The sequence below is a fragment of the Aethina tumida genome, chromosome 1 (assembly GCF_024364675.1).
Source record: "Aethina tumida isolate Nest 87 chromosome 1, icAetTumi1.1, whole genome shotgun sequence".
In the NCBI taxonomy this organism is placed as follows: Eukaryota; Metazoa; Arthropoda; class Insecta; order Coleoptera; family Nitidulidae; genus Aethina; species Aethina tumida.
The window spans coordinates 7,390,619-7,408,821 of record NC_065435.1 but is presented as its reverse complement, the minus strand read 5'-3'; the positions used below and the strand labels follow the sequence as shown (position 1 = coordinate 7,408,821).

Here is an 18,203-nt window from a genome sequence, read left to right as displayed (position 1 = left end):
TCTAGTTCATTAATTAAAATGTTTTTAAATATATACACAAATACAGGACAGAACCACATATTTTTCTTATTTCAAAAAACTACTTTTTGGAACAGATTGTCGGCTCTAACCTACAACTAATCTAAACTAAGAGGAATGTATATGTCCAAAGATGAACTTAGATACTCATCAAAAACTGTGTACAGAATATCTATTATTATTTATTCAGTAACGTGGTCACACAACTCACTTATGACCGTATAAAGTATGTGATGTTTAAAGGTTTAAAGAGATTGATGTTAAAAACAAATATTTATTTTAATCGAGTATTTATACAGGCTGTAAAATATTGGTGCTTTCAGAGTTGTTTTAATTAAAACATGTTTACAGCATATTGTTTAAAATGGCAACAAACACACAGAACTCATTATTAAAACAAATTAATTAATCAATATACATCTGTATGTACAAAAACAAAAGTAGTTGTCATTTTAAACTACATTTTTAGTAAATGAACATACATATTTTGATAAAAAAGATTAACAATAAGTATACAATTGAAAATTCCAACAAACTAAAGAAGAAAACGTAGAAAAGTAAGGTGATAATCCATCATAGTGTTACAAATAAACAACCAGTTACTTATTATTTTCCCTGTGCAGTTTTTGATGGTGCTAAGCCACCACTGAGGAAGATTGGCTACAAAATATTATTAATGTCAGAAATTAAAATACTTTCACACAGCCACATATGTAATTTCGGAATGTAATTTACAAGTACCATATTTAATTACATTAATGTCAAGACATTGACTAACATTAACAACACAAAAATTAAATATGGAAGGAAGTTTTTATGGGGTTTATCAGTTGATTGACTGTTGCTTGTTTAATTTTTGACGGATTTTTTTCAGCAAATTTCAGTCTTGTATTACAATAGATTTTCTGACGAAACCTAAAAAACGAACATATATACATAAATGTGAAACAATTTTGAATAAAATCGCGTAATTTCTCTATTTATTGTTATGGCATATCACAATATAATCAATAGCGAATCATTAACGTTGTCCTCAACAAATTTTCAGGGCAATATTATCGACAAAAATGATTAAAATATAAAAAAAAGATCTACAGTCTCCGCCCCTTCCGGGCGAAACAACTAGTAAATCTATCTCTAAAAATTGTTTTTAAAAAACGTCAAAAACCATGACACACGAGTGACTAAAACATTTCGTTAGAACGAACACTTTTTTTTGTTAACAAATTTGAGCTTAAAACTTATCTGGCCCACAGATTGTGCGCCAGCAACAAAATCTGCACCAACAATACAAACAACGTGGACGAGGAGACGGCGTGTCCGTCGCAGTGGAGCTCGTCTCTGGGGTAGGCCGTGGCCGGTGGGGACTCGTCGCCCAGCTTGCATCTCTCGCCTCTGGCCTCGAACTCTTTCTGCAAAATTATTAATTAAGTTGATTTCAATTAAACGGTACTAAAGGGTTGTTATATTTTATTTTGGAATAAGATAAGAAATACTATACTATTTTAATGATAAAATGACACCAAATGCTATAAAAATTATCACCATTTTTGTATAACCAAGAAATAGGAAAAATTGACCATTTTTAAGAAAATTATTGACATATGTCGAGAGTAACTCTGAGATGACTATCAATTTTTCTCATTTGTTATTAAGATATCAGTTAATATAGAATTTTTTTCTTGCCTATACTTCAAGCTACTTTTCATTAAAATAGAGTTATAAATAAAAAAGTTAACACTGTTTCCATTTTAAATGGGCCACACTGTACAGTGATCCCAGAGAAATATCACAAAATTTAAAATTAAACATTTTGTAAGATATTTCATAAAAGAATTTAATTCAAAATTTGTCCAGTAAGTATATAAAACATATTTTAATATTCTATATATTTTTTTGCTTCTTTTGACATACATACATAAAAATGACGAAGATATTACTTTTGATTTGGCTAAAGAAATAGCACATTCAAATATATTTACATTTTGTGGCACTATTCAGCAATACTCTTAATAGAAATAATTTATCCTTAGTAGGATTTATATTATTTTATTGAATAACTCGTTTTCAGTGGGAAGAAAGAAATATCGTACTCCAGAGAAGGGGGAAATAATAATTAACATAAAATATAAAGGTCAAAATATCCCGAAAAATGAATTACAATGTTATTAACAAATATGAAACAACACACTCATTTGAAAATGATTGAAATTGGAAGAATCAATAAAGTAGTTTCTCGTCTTCTAGGCAAATAAAAAATGAATTAATTGAGTTATATAATATCAGTCTGTCTAGTATAACAATCAGACGTCGACTAAATGAACAAAGCTAGCAAGGATGTATTTCAGTAAAGAAGCCATTGGTACTAAAAAGGAATATTCGAACAAGACCAAAGTTTGCACAAAAATACACCAATTATCCTCCAGAATTTTGGCGAAGAGTACTTTGGAGTGATGAATCCAAATTCAATAGAATAGGATCAGGTTGCAATTGAAAATTTGGACTATAGATGCACTACAAAAACACGTTGGAGGAAATGTTATGGTTTGGGGTTCCCTTTCTAGACATGGTACAGAAAATTATCGGTAACATAGACCGTTTCATGCATATCATGAGAGATGCAGCGACAATTTACGAGTTACATGGATTGTTATGCATGATAATGATACCAAACTACGTCCAAAGTTGTTCAAAATTAGTCAAAAGATAATCATGTTGAATTTCTCCATTGGCCAGCGTAAAGTCCGGATCTAAATCCAATTGAAAACTTATGGAACGACATGAAGTCTCGATTAAAACACCTGAAACCATCAAATTTAGATGAATTGTGGTTAATAATTGAAAAGTCGAGGAATATAACAATTATTTTTGTTCTTTAATAAATACATATTTTTAAATGTGTGTTATTTCTGTAAGCAGCCATATTCATGAACAACATGAATAATTTTGAAATCAACACACAAAACATTTTAATTGTATTTAATGAGGTGTGCATTTCCTAATTAAAATAATGACAATAACAATATTTTTTAAAACAAAAACATAATTTATTGAATGTTCAAATTAATATTCCAACCAAAATAATTAATGTCATTCTGAAGTTGGTTACAAATTAAATTCATGAAAGCTTTTAAAATTAATTTAAATTTGAATAGCAAAGTAACATAATAGAAATAAATGCAAATATATATTTTAACGTTATATGATGGATGGATATTTCTCTCGTACATTTTATATTAAAATTTATATTATTAATATAGTAATACTTTATACGACTATTTAAAACACAAATTAATTTTCAAAAACTGTAAACATTAAACAACTTTGAGCAGTGTAATATTACTAATTACGAAGTCAAAACTAAATTACTAACTAATTAATATCGCATAATATTGAAATAAAATTAATTTCAATTTGTTTACAAACATATTTATTGCAGTATACAGCAGAGTCTGATTGAATATGCTGAAATTTTTGGCATTTATTTGTACAATTACCATGGTAACATAAAATATAATTATTTCATTTTTATAATTAATTAATTTTAAAACTATTAATTATAACAACAAAAAATATGAGTAGTAAGTAGGCAAAGTATTTCTTATTCTATAGCCACATTGTTTTTACTTAATAAACCAACAAAGTAAACGACTCCTGTCAAAATGAATATGATCCTGGGATGTGCTTTATTTAACAAACAACACTTTATATATACATTTATTATATTGTTGTTGTTGACAATAGAATATTTCACTTACCGCACATATTTCCTTGCATGGAGGACATTTGACGGCGCCTTTATGAAGCCACCCGTTGCTTATTATCCTTATGGAAATTTCCTGATTGGCATGAAAACATTCGTAGGAGTAGTTGCCAACCTGCAAAAAAACTCGTGTAGAGTGCCCCAGCGTGAACGATAAAAATATCTGATTCAAACGACCCTCGTTATATTTATTTTCCAAGTTTTTTCTCCATTGTGTAGGATTTTCCAATAGTCCTAGGACGTCAAAAATGAGACGTAATAATATCTATGAATGGTAAATCAATAAACTTTATTCTCAAAAGTGACTCACGACGTGGAATTCTAAAAATATTTTCGTATAATAGGAAGAAAAATGATTTCCAAACGTCAAATAGCAGTGGCTTAGATGAAGCTGCAACTGCTGAGTCTCTTTATTTGCTCAAACTGAAGTAGTCAAGCCAGAAATAACCATCATAGGAGATTATTTCAGCTTCATTGCCCAAAATCTCGACGACTCTGATGATGATGATGTCCATAAATTCCTGGTAATGGGGTGTATTATTTCATAATTGTTTGCTTTAATATCCTCATTAGATCTGGGAAAGTTTGATGCTTGTATATTAAATGGCAACGTCTTGATGACCTTTAAATGTTCTGATCCTCTCATTGGAAAACCCTAACTATAATCAACCCCCATTGGGAAATTAATATGTAAATACTTACCAAAATATGCAATCTGCCATTTTGACACCTATAACCATAACATCCAGATCCCCAATGTTGCCACTGCCTCATTTGCCTACAGGAACGTTCCTCCCACATTTGATTGGTGTGTTCGAAACATCTCGAATTCTCGCCATACTTTTCCAAGGCGAAATTTTTGTCCGGCTCTACAAAGAATAATGTAATAATCACCTACACTATTTATGCCATCGTAAACGCTATAAAACGCTGTCGAAGCGAAATTATAATTAACTTTTGACCGCACTAAATTAAAACAAGGGTTGTGTATATTAATATTTGCCAATTTCGTTCAACAAACATTGTTTTGGATAACACTTACTCGGGTTGTTTTCGACGTACTGACAATGTGAACCGCGGACGATCACATTTTTGGATCGCCAAGTGAACTCCTGGATGTAGGGACAGTAGTCGGCCAAAGTTACGGATCCTCCATAGTAGCCTTCCTTGCCAGCCTCCACGTGTTGTATGTAGTCAAAATTCTGCGTCAAAGTTAAGATATTATCATCAAATTAAAATTCAAGATGGCGCATCAAAATAAAATTCAAGATGGCGCATCCACAAAAAATTTCGGAGGTCATGAATCACAATTTCGAAAGTTTAAACTAGTAAATAAAAATAAAAGGGGACGTTCTCCGACGTATAGAATTTACCTGATACAATTTGGGTAATAGCTGCCCATGTTGTATAAGATTGCAAAGTGCCACTGACGTCCGATCGTCCGTGCATTCGGTCTGCAGTGGCTCACGCTTCAATTTGTTGCAGAATGGATGTATGGAAAATCCTCTAGAAACGAGAACAAATTATTGTTATTGGATGTGAGATACACACTGCGAGTAGATTCAAGGAGAAGTCGAGATGGGATGGGCCGGGTTTGTTTTATTGTATGATTCTAAACATAGTAATTGCATTAATATGAGTAAAACCAACCTAGAAATGTTAAAATAGTAATGATATATGAGAGAAACATTAAATAGTAAAGCAAGAACAAAAAAATTATAAAACATCCTTCAGAAAGAACAATGTAATGATAAAAGATAACAATAATGTGATGTGACTTTTCAAAATTTCAAAACAATGAATTAAAAAAGTAAAATTTATATTGATTACACATTTCAGAATACATAATTTAAACATCCTGTGAATAAGGTAATGTTTATGTTACTGGATCTGATATAAAGAGTAAGAAGTATAACATTTCATATTATTTTTAGCTTTAAATTCTGAAAAACATGTATTCTATTATGACGCACCGCTGAAACATCTGAAAATGAAGTTTGATTTAATTAATCCAATATTACAATCTATTTTTAGAATGTTTCCTTTACCACATGCAGGTGGCAATTTTATACGTTATTTCCGATTACGTATTGTGAGTGACTCAGGTAAAATATTACCTGTTTTGGATTACTTAATTAAATTTCAGGCCGAACAGAATCTGGTTTTTGATGCACACAAATATTAATTAAATCGTTATTTTTTACTGACGAAAACGTATTTTATTTATGAATTCACTTAATTTATGTGGTGCATCTTCTCAATTTATTATTTTTTTTTAATTCGTCACGACACAAAACAAATTTAATTTATTAAAATGGTTGTTTTTGTTATAAAATATTTCATTTTTAATTTATCAAATTGTTTATGTATAATTTGAAATTAAATAAATCATATTTAATTATATACAATGGATCTTCTTTATTTATTTGTGATTAACCATGATTTTTCTAAAATAGAAACTAAATAAGTAAAAAACATATTTAAATTTGTTTTTTAATAATCAATTACTCTAAATAAACGAATTAAAAAGCATTAATATTTAGAAAAATATGGAAAAAAATGAATAAGTGAAAAAGAATTAAAATTTATGTTAAATTAGACGTATTTTTTAAAATAATTAACAAATTAATGAATGTTCAGAAAACACACAATAATGAAAAATTCTGAATTCACAAATTGAAACTGAATAAATAAAAAATATTTATTTAAATTTAGATATTTTAATAATCAAATTGATCGAATTAATAAATTATTAATTATGTAAATAAGACAAAAAAAAAATTTAAAATTTATGTTCAAATTAGATTAATTTTTATAAATAATTTACAATATTTATTAAACATGTAGATTTATTGTTTTAATTATGAGAAAATATAGAATTCACTAATTGAAACTGAAAAAATCATATTTATTTATAAACAGTGAATCTTCCTTATTTATTTATGATTAAAACTATTTTTTCTTAAATAACATTTAAATAAATAAAAACATATATATAAAATTTGGGTATTTTTTTAATAATCAATTAACTAATATTCGAATTTATTATTCATAATAAATCTAATTGGAATTAATAAATTATCAATAAAATAATTTTTAAATTAATCAATGTTCACAAACATTGACAACAAAACAAAATTTTAACTGAATAATAAATTTCGAAGAAAAATTTTCTTTGTTTTATTAATTTATACGATATATATGTCTTCATAATTAAATACTTTCAAAAAAGATTAATTTAAAAAGTTAAAAATTACTATTTATTATTTATTAGTATCAATGTCAATATTTAAAAGAATAATATTTTTTTAATAAAAACATATTAAAGTCTTAATTTTTTATTATATATATTATAATAATTAGATACATTTTTTGAAATAATTTACAAATTAAACAATGTTTAGAAAATATATAAATTTAAAGTTTTAATAATAAAGAAAAATATTTGATGCCCATTAATTGTACATTTGACTATAATTAATTAATTTGAAAATAAAGAAATATGTGGTATATTTTAATTGTAAAATTATCTCACTAATTAATTTTAAATTTAATTATCAAAAAATTCTAATTTATAATATTTTTAAAATTTTTACAATCTTCATATTTACTTATTTTTAATGTTTCACAAAAATAAATTAATAAAATTAATATATGAATTTAATATTTTAATTTCTTGAATTTTTTTCTTTTTCTTATATTAATAAATTTTAATTTAAAATTATTATTATTATAAAATGAAATCAAGTTAAAAACATGTAAATTTAAAATTTGAATACAAAAATATGGAATTTCCATAATAATATTATACAATAATTAATTTTATGAAAATGACATTTTAATATAATTTATCTGAATATCATATTTAAAAATTTACTGCTCAAAAAATTACGATATTTTATTATTACATTGTATAATTATTTTTTATGTTCATGATAAAAAAAATTTAAAAAATATTAAAGTTATTAATATTAATGTCAGTATTTAAAAGAAATATAAAACAAAGAAATTATTAAATTTTTATTTAATTTATTATATATATATATATATATATATATATATATATATATATATATATATATATATATATATATATATATATATTTAACTCATAAATTTATCTAATATATTTTGGAATTTAATGCTTAAAAATTACTTTATTTTATCAATTTTTACGATGTAATTATTTATATAATCGTATATAGTGTCAGAAAATTTATTAAAAAGGATTTAATCAAATATTTTCAAAAATTTTAAAGCAGTATAGATAATTTTACTTCATATGAAATACAACGAAATTTACAACATATTGATAATTACCACTACAGTTCCCAATAAAATTTAATTTGCTTTTCAAATACGTACTTCAACATCAATTAATTAATTTAAATTGGATTTTAAACGAGACGTTGTTAAAAAAGGAATTTTTAAAACCGAATAAAAAATGACAAACAATTGAGAAGTGGAAAGTCAACAAAGAAGAGAACAAATTTAAAATGCCCCTGATATTTTAACTGTGATTAGCGATACAATCACGTTAATTACAGTAACGTCGCTGTTGCATGAGGTTAAAAAAAACTAATTAAATTCGTAAACTATCAATAAAGCGTGATCTTTTTAATTTTTTTTTTTTATGTGTTAGTTATCTTACACCATTAATCAACCATCTTTGACTCACGCTACTTTCATTTGAAACGTGCCCAAGATATTTTAAGAGTTTACACCGAAATGGCACATAAGCGAACACAAATGTAATCGACTCACTTTGTGGACTTCATCGTGATCCATTCCTTGCAGCTTTTCATGACAAAATCGCAGCCGAGACCTTTCCCCCAAGACATTTCCTCTGCCATTGAATAGTTCGCAATGTACCAGCCCGTATCCTCCATTAAGGCGAGCGTTATTCTCGAAATAATTGGGTTCTGGGTGTGGGTGCCAGTCATTGCCTCGTTCTAAACAAAATCACAAATGAAAATTACCAGGCGGTCGTGAACGTTCCATTTTGCACCTGATTATTACCTCAAAGACGCGTTTCTCCCAATGGGTCAGTGCGGTGCCTTCGCCGCCTTGGTCCTCCAGCTCGGCTCCCTCCAGTATTGAACAGTTGAAGTAGTCACGGGTCTCGCGGATCACGTTGGGGGTGACGATCATTTGTACGTCACGTTTTATCACCCCGGATCTGACCAACCAATTTGGTCTCTTGAACGTTTTTATTACCGAGTCGCTCCATTGGTACGTTTGTAGCCTGAAAGAGTTGATGTCTTAATCGTAACATTTGAACCGGAAATTATTTTGTCGGCTTGAATGAAATGATTTATTTTTATGACTTGTTGCGCAGAACTTTAATAAAAATGTGATGGTTTATGACATAGAAAGTGATTCATAAAAAACAAGATTAAATTCTATTCCAAGTCTAATTAAATGTATTATTATATTAAATTTAAATATGACATTTTATGTATGATAGGTTGAAATTAAATTATTCCAGATTCTGTAGATAATTTATTTATGGAATATTAATAAAAAGAGTGGTATAAAATGGTTCAAACATTTTATATATTACAAGTTTAAATGAAATGTTTCAAGTTCCTGTAAATGATTTATTTCCCTGACTTATTTATGGTATATTAACAAAAATGGTGGTGTATTAAAACATACAAAATGGCTCAAATCAAATTTCAGATTTTAAGTAATGATTTTATTTTAAATGATTTTTGAAGCATTTTATTCAGTCTTAAAAGCATTTTAGATTTAAATTCTTGTACGTCTTTGAAACAGGCATATTCTCAACATTTTTTTTTTAAATTTAAACAGGATATTTGTGACTGGACAACATTTTATATATTACAAGTTTAAATAAAATGAATCAAGCTCCTGTAAATGATTTATTTCCATGATTTATTTATGAAATATTAACAAAAATGGTAATGTATTAAATCATGCAAAATGGCTCATAAAGAACAGATTTAAGACTAATTTCAATCGTCGTCACTTAAATCAAATTTGTTTAACATTTCAGATTTTAAGTAATAACTTTATTTTAAATGTTTTTGAAGCATTTTATCCACTCTAAAAAGCATTTTAGATTTAAATTCTCCTACATCTTTGAAACAGGAGTACTCTCAACATTTTTTTAAAATTTAAACAGGATATTTGTGACTGGAAAACATTTTATATATTAAAGTTTAAATTAAATGATTCAAGCTCCTGTAAATGATTTATTTCCATGATTTATTTATGAAATATTAACAAAAATGGTAATGTATTAAATCATGCAAAATGGCTCATAAAGAACAGATTTAAGACTAATTTCAATCGTCGTCACTTAAATCAAATTTGTTTAACATTTCAGATTTTAAGTAATAACTTTATTTTAAATGTTTTTGAAGCATTTTATCCACTCTAAAAAGCATTTTAGATTTAAATTCTCATACATCTTTGAAACAGGAGTATTCTCAACATTTTTTTAAAATTTAAACAGGATATTTGTGACTGGAAAACATTTTATATATTAAAGTTTAAATTAAATGATTCAAGTTCATGTAAATGATTTATTTCCATGAATTATTTACGAAATATTAACAAAAATGGTAATATATTAAAACATACAAAATGGTTCATAAAGAACAGATTTAAGACTAATTTCAATCGTCGTCACTTAAATCAAATTTGTTTAACATTTCAGATTTTAAGTAATAACTTTATTTTAAATGTTTTTGAAGCATTTTATCCACTCTAAAAAGCATTTTAGATTTAAATTCTCCTACATTTTTGAAACAGGAGTATTCCCAACACTTTTTTAAAATTTGAACAGGATATTTGTGACTGGAAAACATTTTATATATTAAAGTTTAAATTAAATAATTCAAGCTCCTGTAAATGATTTATTTCCATGATTTATTTACGAAATATTAACAAAATTGGTGGTGTATTAAACCGTACAAAATGCCTCATAAAGAACAGATTTAAGACAATTTCAATTGTCGTCATTTTAATCAAAAATGGTTAACATGTAAGATTTTAAGTAATGACTTTATTTAAAATGATTTTGAAGCATTTTATTCACTCTTTAAAGCATTTTAGATTTAAATTCCCCTACGTCTTTGAAACAGGAGTATTCTCAACATTTTTTTAAAATTTTAACAGGATATTTGTAACTGAAAAACATTTTATATATTATAAGTTTAAATTAAATGATTCAAGCTCCTGTAAATGATTTATTTCCATGATTTATTTACGAAATATTAACAAAATTGGTGATGTATTAAACCGTACAAAATGCCTAATAAAGAACAGATTTAAGACAATTTCAATCGTCGTCATTTTGATCGAAAATGTTTAACATGTAAGATTTTAAGTAATGACTTTATTTAAAATGATTTTGAAGCATTTTATTCACTCTTAAAAGTATTTTAGATTTAAATTCTCCTTCATCTTTGAAACAGGAGTATTCTCAACATTTTTTTTAAAATTTAAACAGGATATTTGTGACTGGAAAACATTTTAAATATTAAAGTTTAAATTAAATGATTCAAGTTCATGTAAATGATTTATTTCCATGATTTATTTACAAAATATTGACAAAATTGGTGGTGTATTAAACCGTACAAAATGGCTCATAAAGAACAGATTTAAGACAATTTCAATCGTCGTCATTTTAATCGAAAATGTTTAACATGTAAGATTTTAAGTAATGACTTTATTTAAAATGATTTTGAAGCATTTTATTCACTCTTAAAAGTATTTTAGATTTAAATTCTCCTTCATCTTTGAAACAGGAGTATTCTCAACATTTTTTTTAAAATTTAAACAGGATATTTGTGACTGGAAAACATTTTAAATATTAAAGTTTAAATTAAATGATTCAAGTTCATGTAAATGATTTATTTCCATGATTTATTTACAAAATATTAACAAAATTGGTGGTGTATTAAACCGTACAAAATGGCTCATAAAGAACAGATTTAAGACAATTTCAATCGTCGTCATTTTAATCGAAAATGTTTAACATGTAAGATTTTAAGTAATGACTTTATTTAAAATGATTTTGAAGCATTTTATTCACTCTTAAAAGTATTTTAGATTTAAATTCTCCTTCATCTTTGAAACAGGAGTATTCTCAACATTTTTTTTAAAATTTAAACAGGATATTTGTGACTGGAAAACATTTTAAATATTAAAGTTTAAATTAAATGATTCAAGTTCATGTAAATGATTTATTTCCATGATTTATTTACAAAATATTGACAAAATTGGTGGTGTATTAAACCGTACAAAATGGCTCATAAAGGACAGATTTAGGACAATTTCAATCGTCGTCATTTTAATTAAATATGTTTAACGTTTCAGATTTTAAGTAATTAATTTAAAACGATTTTGAAGCATCTTATTTTCTCATAAAAGCATTTCAGATTTAAATTTTCACACCTGTTTGAAACAGACATATTACTAACATTTTTTTTTTTAATTAAACAGCTCTTGAAATCACTTCAGATTTTAATTCTCTTACGTCTTTGAAACAGACATTTTTTAAAAAATTTAAAGAGGATATTTGTGGCTGGAAAATATTTTATACGTTACAAGTTTAAATGAAATGATTCAGGTTCGAAAGGATGATTTATAACTGTGACTTGAACCGAACTATTAATAAATGTGGTGGTGTATTAAAACATACAAAACGGCTCATAAAGTACAGATTTAAGAGCGTTTTCAATCACATGTATAACGCAAACGTTTATGGATACATTAATGCACGCTTGTCTCACATATTCAGCCGTCTTTTGTGTTATGTTTAGTCGATACTCTTTCACACAACGGGCAACATTTAAAAGAACAACTCCCAATAAATCAGCTTTATATGACTGCAAAAGGCGCACATTGTTAAATTTGCGTAGAACAACGACAAAGGAACAAAAGACGAAAAAACAAAAGAACCGTAATATTTATGGTGCATTCTTACGTTTCGTTGAGGGGTGGTTTTCCTGTGTCCGGCCGCCTTTCGGTCAACGGATTTCCATCCGAATCGCGGTAGAAGGCGTAAAGGCTGACGGAAAAACCCAGCGCGTGCAAAATTTCGTGCTTCACCGTTGACAATAGGATTTCCAGCTCCTGCCGTTTTGTACTTATGCTGTTCGGGCACAGATTTGCGTGACCGGCTATTGGCCTGAAATTAAATAAAGCATTCACATTTAAATAAAGGACGGAATACAATTATTATCCTTCTAGTACGGTTTATTAAATCTGGTCATGCACTGTCGAAAGCACTTGGCGGGGGGGCTGAGCACCCTAACTCCTTCGCTACTTTCAACCCTGATTGATATTAATGGGTTTTTAAAAAGGAAATTATCCCGGTTTTTTTTACGGAAACGGGCGTAAATGCATTCTTTTATTTAAAAAGTGACTGGATGTTTTAAAACAATCCATTATTCAATAACTTCACTGGTGTTGGTCCCCTTCTACATTAACTAAGCGTCTTTTACATATTCCTAATATTTTCTTTGAACTTTCAATTATAACAAAAAATAAAACAAATGGTGAAATACAATTTCCAATTATTTTTTTGTTTAATAAATTATAATTATATATAATTTTTATAAATTATCATTTTTTTTTAAATCTACATTTAAATTTATTAGTTTTTAAATTTTTTTTAATTAAAATTTATTTAATTTCTATTTTTATTAATTTAATATACTTATTTTTCTTTGTAATTAAATACATGATCTGCCAAAAGCAATGAGGGGCTAAGTTCCTTAACTCCTTCACTAAATCCAGCCCTGATTAATATTAATAGGTTTTAAAAAAAGATATTATCCCGTTATTTACCGGAATGGGTGTAAATGTACTCTTTTATTTCAATTTCAAAATTGCCTGAATGTATAAAAACAACCCATTATTCAATCACTTCACTGTATTTGTAATTTTCTACATTAAGTGGCATTAATTTTCCTGTTTTTGATAGATTACTTTTAAATTACATAACTAATTAGAATTTAATAATATCAGATTTATTTACAAAAGTTCTTATAATGTATATTATCATAATATATTTTTTTAGATACATAAAAATATTTTTAATTAATTAATTAATTCTAATTAACAATTATATAAAAAATTATTTTATTAATTTTCTTGTAATTTTGATATAAAATCAATTTAAATATTTTTAAAAATTACTTAGTTGGAGCAAACATATTTTTACTTTAATCAATTTAACAGAATATTTAGTTTTAATTAAAAATAAATATTTGAACCATAATTTCAACTGCTTTGTTTTTAATAATTTGTTTTATTATGTATTAAATATTTTTGTTTAAAATTTATAGAATTCTTTCTTAAATTTTTCGCAATTTTGATATTTAAATTTAATATTTTTAAAAATTCTGATGATCAGTAATATGATAAAATTTTAGATTTAACACCAGTTAGTTGGAAAAACGTATTTTTAATTATTTTTTTTATTGAAATTAACGAAAACTTTTTCTTTTAATTGCTATTTAATCAACTTACTTTTAATTTAAAATAAATATTTGAACCACATGTAAACCTAACCTAACCTAATTTTTTTGCATTTTTGATATTCAATCAATTTAAATATTTTTAAAAATTCTGATTTTAAGTAGAATTAAAAAATATTAGATTTAAAATTACTTAATTGGAACAAAGGTATTTTCAATTAATTTATGTTTAATTTACATATTTAAATTTACGAAAACTTTTTCTTAATTGAAATCTTTAATTTAACCAATTTAACAGTAAATTTAGTTTCAAATAAAAATAAATATTTAAACCATAATTTCAACTATGTTTCCTTTCCTAAATTTTTCGCAATTTTGATATTTAAATTTAATATTTTCAAAAATTCTGATTGTTTGAACAACGTATTTTCAATTAATTTTGTTTAATTTTTATATTGAAATTTACGAAAACTTTTTTTTAATTGCTATTTTTAATTTAATCAGTTTAACAACATATTTACTTTTAATTATTATTATTATTTTAATTTAAAATAAATATTTGAACCACAGGTAATTTCAACTATTTTGTTTATAATAATTTGTCATTATAATGTATTAAATATTTTTATTTAAAATTTATAGAATTATTTCCAATTTTCTTCGCAATTTTTATATTAAATCAATTTAAATATTTTTAAAAATTCTGATTTTAAGTAAAATAAAAAAAATAGATTTAAAATCACTTTTATGTTTAATTTACATATTTAAATTTACGAAAGCTTTTTCTTAATTAAAATCTTTAATTTAACCAATTTAACAGTATATTTAGTTATAAATAAAAATAAATATTTAAACCATAATTTCAACCATTTTTTCTTTCCCAAATTTTCCGCAATTTTGATATTTAAATTTAATATTTTCAAAAATTCTGATTGTTTGAACAACGTATTTTCAATTAATTTTTGTTTAATTTTTATATTGAAATTTACGAACTTTTTTTTAATTGCTATTTTTAATTTAATCAACTTACTTTTAATTTAAAATAAACATTTGAACCTTATGTAGTTTCAACTATTTTGTTTTTAATAATTTCTCATTATTATGTATTAAACATTTTTGCTTAAAATTTACAGAATTCGTTCCTAAATTTTTCGCAATTTTGATTTTAAATCAATATTTTTAAAATTTCTGAGTTTAAGTAAAATGAAAAGATTTTAGATAATATATATTATCTATTTGGAACAAGCTATTTTCAATTAATTTTTGTTTGTTTTTTATTATATTTACTTTTAATTATAAGTAAATATTTGAACCATATGTAATTTCAAGTATTTTTTTAATAAAAAACTAATGTTATAAAACGTTTACACACCTTTTAAAAGTTATATTATAAAAGGGAACAGAAAAATTATTTACAAAATTATAGGTGGTGCGTTAATTTCTTTGAACAGTGTATTACAATCGATGACGCATTTAAAATCAGTGCTGGGGGAAATTTCTGGCATTCCCGTTTAACTGCTAATTAGTTGTATTTACGAATATCGGACGTGGATGTTTTAAATGATACCGACATAGAAATAATAATGTTGTTTGGTTCACTCGTCGAAAACCGTGTTTTCCAGCTCGAAATGGCTTAATAAAATCGTCATTTTCCACAAACTAAATTTTCCCGGAGCCCAAACTCATAATCATATTTTCTGGTTTATTATCGCAGGAATTAGCGTGGCAATTAGCCGCCGCAATAAGTGCATGGGAATTTAAAATTAATTCGATTCGGTTAAAAATAAAATAACTCACCCATGAATTTGTAGAACTGGGTCAAATTTATTTAGAAAAAATTGTTTTCAAACGATTGTTCAACTTGAAGAAATTTCACCATGTGAATTTATTTTGTTTTTCTATTTTGCAGACAACGTTTTTAATTAGCAGGAATAATAATCGGTCAAGTGGACATATGGCCGTGTAAATTAACTATTTGGTGCAATATGCAAAACGTCATTAATATTAATTAGTACTAAACGGAGACTATATACATATATAGCACCGTTGTTTTCTTTACATATTTATCTAGAATTGTAATAAATATATAATAACTACATACTTTGTTTTGTTTGTACTTTGTTTGAAACATACAAAAATTGGATTTTATATTATATATTATTGGAAAGAGGAGTATAAAAAATGTCCCCATTAAACGGAATATTGCAGTAATTAAAATATCACGCTTAGAATAAAAAATGTCTTACCTCAGGGAAATTTACTTTAAGATATTTGAGAAAGAAATATTTGAAACTTATAGAAAAATAAATTTTACATGTTAATCAAGTTAATAAATATTAGTATAGTAGACAATTTAACAGAATAAAAAAAGGTTTGTACGTTATTCCTTAAAGTTAAATAAAAGTTTAATTAATGATGAACTATCAATTAATTTAACTTAAATATTGATTGAAATTTTGTGTAATTTGTTAGGTTAAGTAAAGATAAATATAATGATTGATTGATCAAATAGGAAATAGAAAAAACTAATCGTATACATTTGTTTCAAATATAAAATAAAACCAAAAAATAGGTGTGTTCCAACTAGATAATTCTAAATCTATTTTTTTTTTCAATTTTACCTAAAATAAGAATTTTTAAAAATATTTAAAGAATTGTGTAAATATTAAGCAAAAATATTTAATACATAATAAAGATATCAAAGATTCAAAGTAAATATGTTAAATTGATTAAATTAAAAATAGCAATAAAAAAAAGTATTCGTAAATTTAAATATGAAAATTAAACAAAAATTAATTAAAAAAAAGGTTTATTCCAACTATATGATTATTTTAAAATTGCGAAAAATTTTGAAAAGAAAACTGTAAATTTTAAGCAGAAACATTTAATACTTAATAATGACAAATATTATTATTAATTAAAATCAAATATAATGTTAAATTGAATAAATTAAAAATAGCAATTAAAAAAAAAAAGTTTTCGTAAATTTAAATATGAAAATTAAACAAAAATTAATTGAAAATACGTTTGTTCCAACAAAGTTATTTTAAATATATTCTTTTTTTCATTTTACTCAAAATCTGATTTGTTTAAAAATATTTAAATTGATTTAATGTGAAAATTGAAAAAAAAAAATTAGAAAGGAATTCTGTAAATTTTAAGCAAAAATATTTAATACATAATAATGAGAAATTATTAAAAACAAAATAGTCGAAATTACATGTAGTTCAAATATTCATTTTTAATTAAAAGTAAATATAATGTTAAATTAATTAAATTTAATTGAAAATTATTAAAAAAAAAAATTCGTAGTTTTAAACATGAAAATTAAACAAAAATTAATTAAAAGTACGTTGTTCCAACTAAGTGATTTTAAATGTAAATTTTTTCATTTTACAAAAATTCCGAATTTTAAAAATTATTTAAATTGATTTAATATCAAAAATGCAAAACAATTAGGAAAGAATTCTATAAATTTTAAACAAAAATATTTAATATATAATAATGAGAAATTATTAAAAACAAAATAGTTGAAATTACATGTGGTTCAAATATTTATTTTAAATTAAAAGTAAGTTGATTAAATAGCAATTAAAAAGAAGTTTTCGTAAGTATCAATAAGAAAATTAAATAAAAATTAATTAAAAATACGTTTTTCCAACTAACTGGTGTTAAATCTTAAATTTTATTACTTATTATCAGAATTATTAAATTTATTAAATTTAAATATCAAAATTGCAAAAAATTTAAGAAAGAATTCTATAAATTTTAAACAAAAACATTTAATACATAATAAAACAAATTATTAAAAACAAAACATTTGAAATTATGGTTCAAATATTTATTTTTAATTGAAACTAAATATCCTGATTGATTAAATTAAAAATTGCAATTAAAAAAAAAACTTTTGTAATTTTAAATATGAAAATTAAATATAAATTAATTGAAAATATGTTTTTTCCAAA

General features: G+C 24.7%; 1 protein-coding gene across 1 annotated transcript in view; it reads right to left on the bottom strand.

Moving 5' to 3' along the window:
- Positions 1-4: 4 nt before the first annotated feature.
- LOC109608342 (leishmanolysin-like peptidase) overlaps positions 5-18,203 on the bottom strand; it is a 65,721-nt gene continuing 47,522 nt past the window's right edge. Inside the window, exons 6-13 of the mRNA XM_049964864.1 lie at positions 12,741-12,944; positions 8,801-9,026; positions 8,546-8,733; positions 5,155-5,287; positions 4,824-4,983; positions 4,484-4,650; positions 3,777-3,896; positions 5-1,430 (exon numbers count right to left, since the gene is read on the bottom strand). Coding sequence (XP_049820821.1) covers positions 1,260-1,430; positions 3,777-3,896; positions 4,484-4,650; positions 4,824-4,983; positions 5,155-5,287; positions 8,546-8,733; positions 8,801-9,026; positions 12,741-12,944 — 1,369 coding nt within the window. The 3' untranslated portion in view covers positions 5-1,259. The remainder of the gene's footprint in view (positions 1,431-3,776; positions 3,897-4,483; positions 4,651-4,823; positions 4,984-5,154; positions 5,288-8,545; positions 8,734-8,800; positions 9,027-12,740; positions 12,945-18,203) is intronic.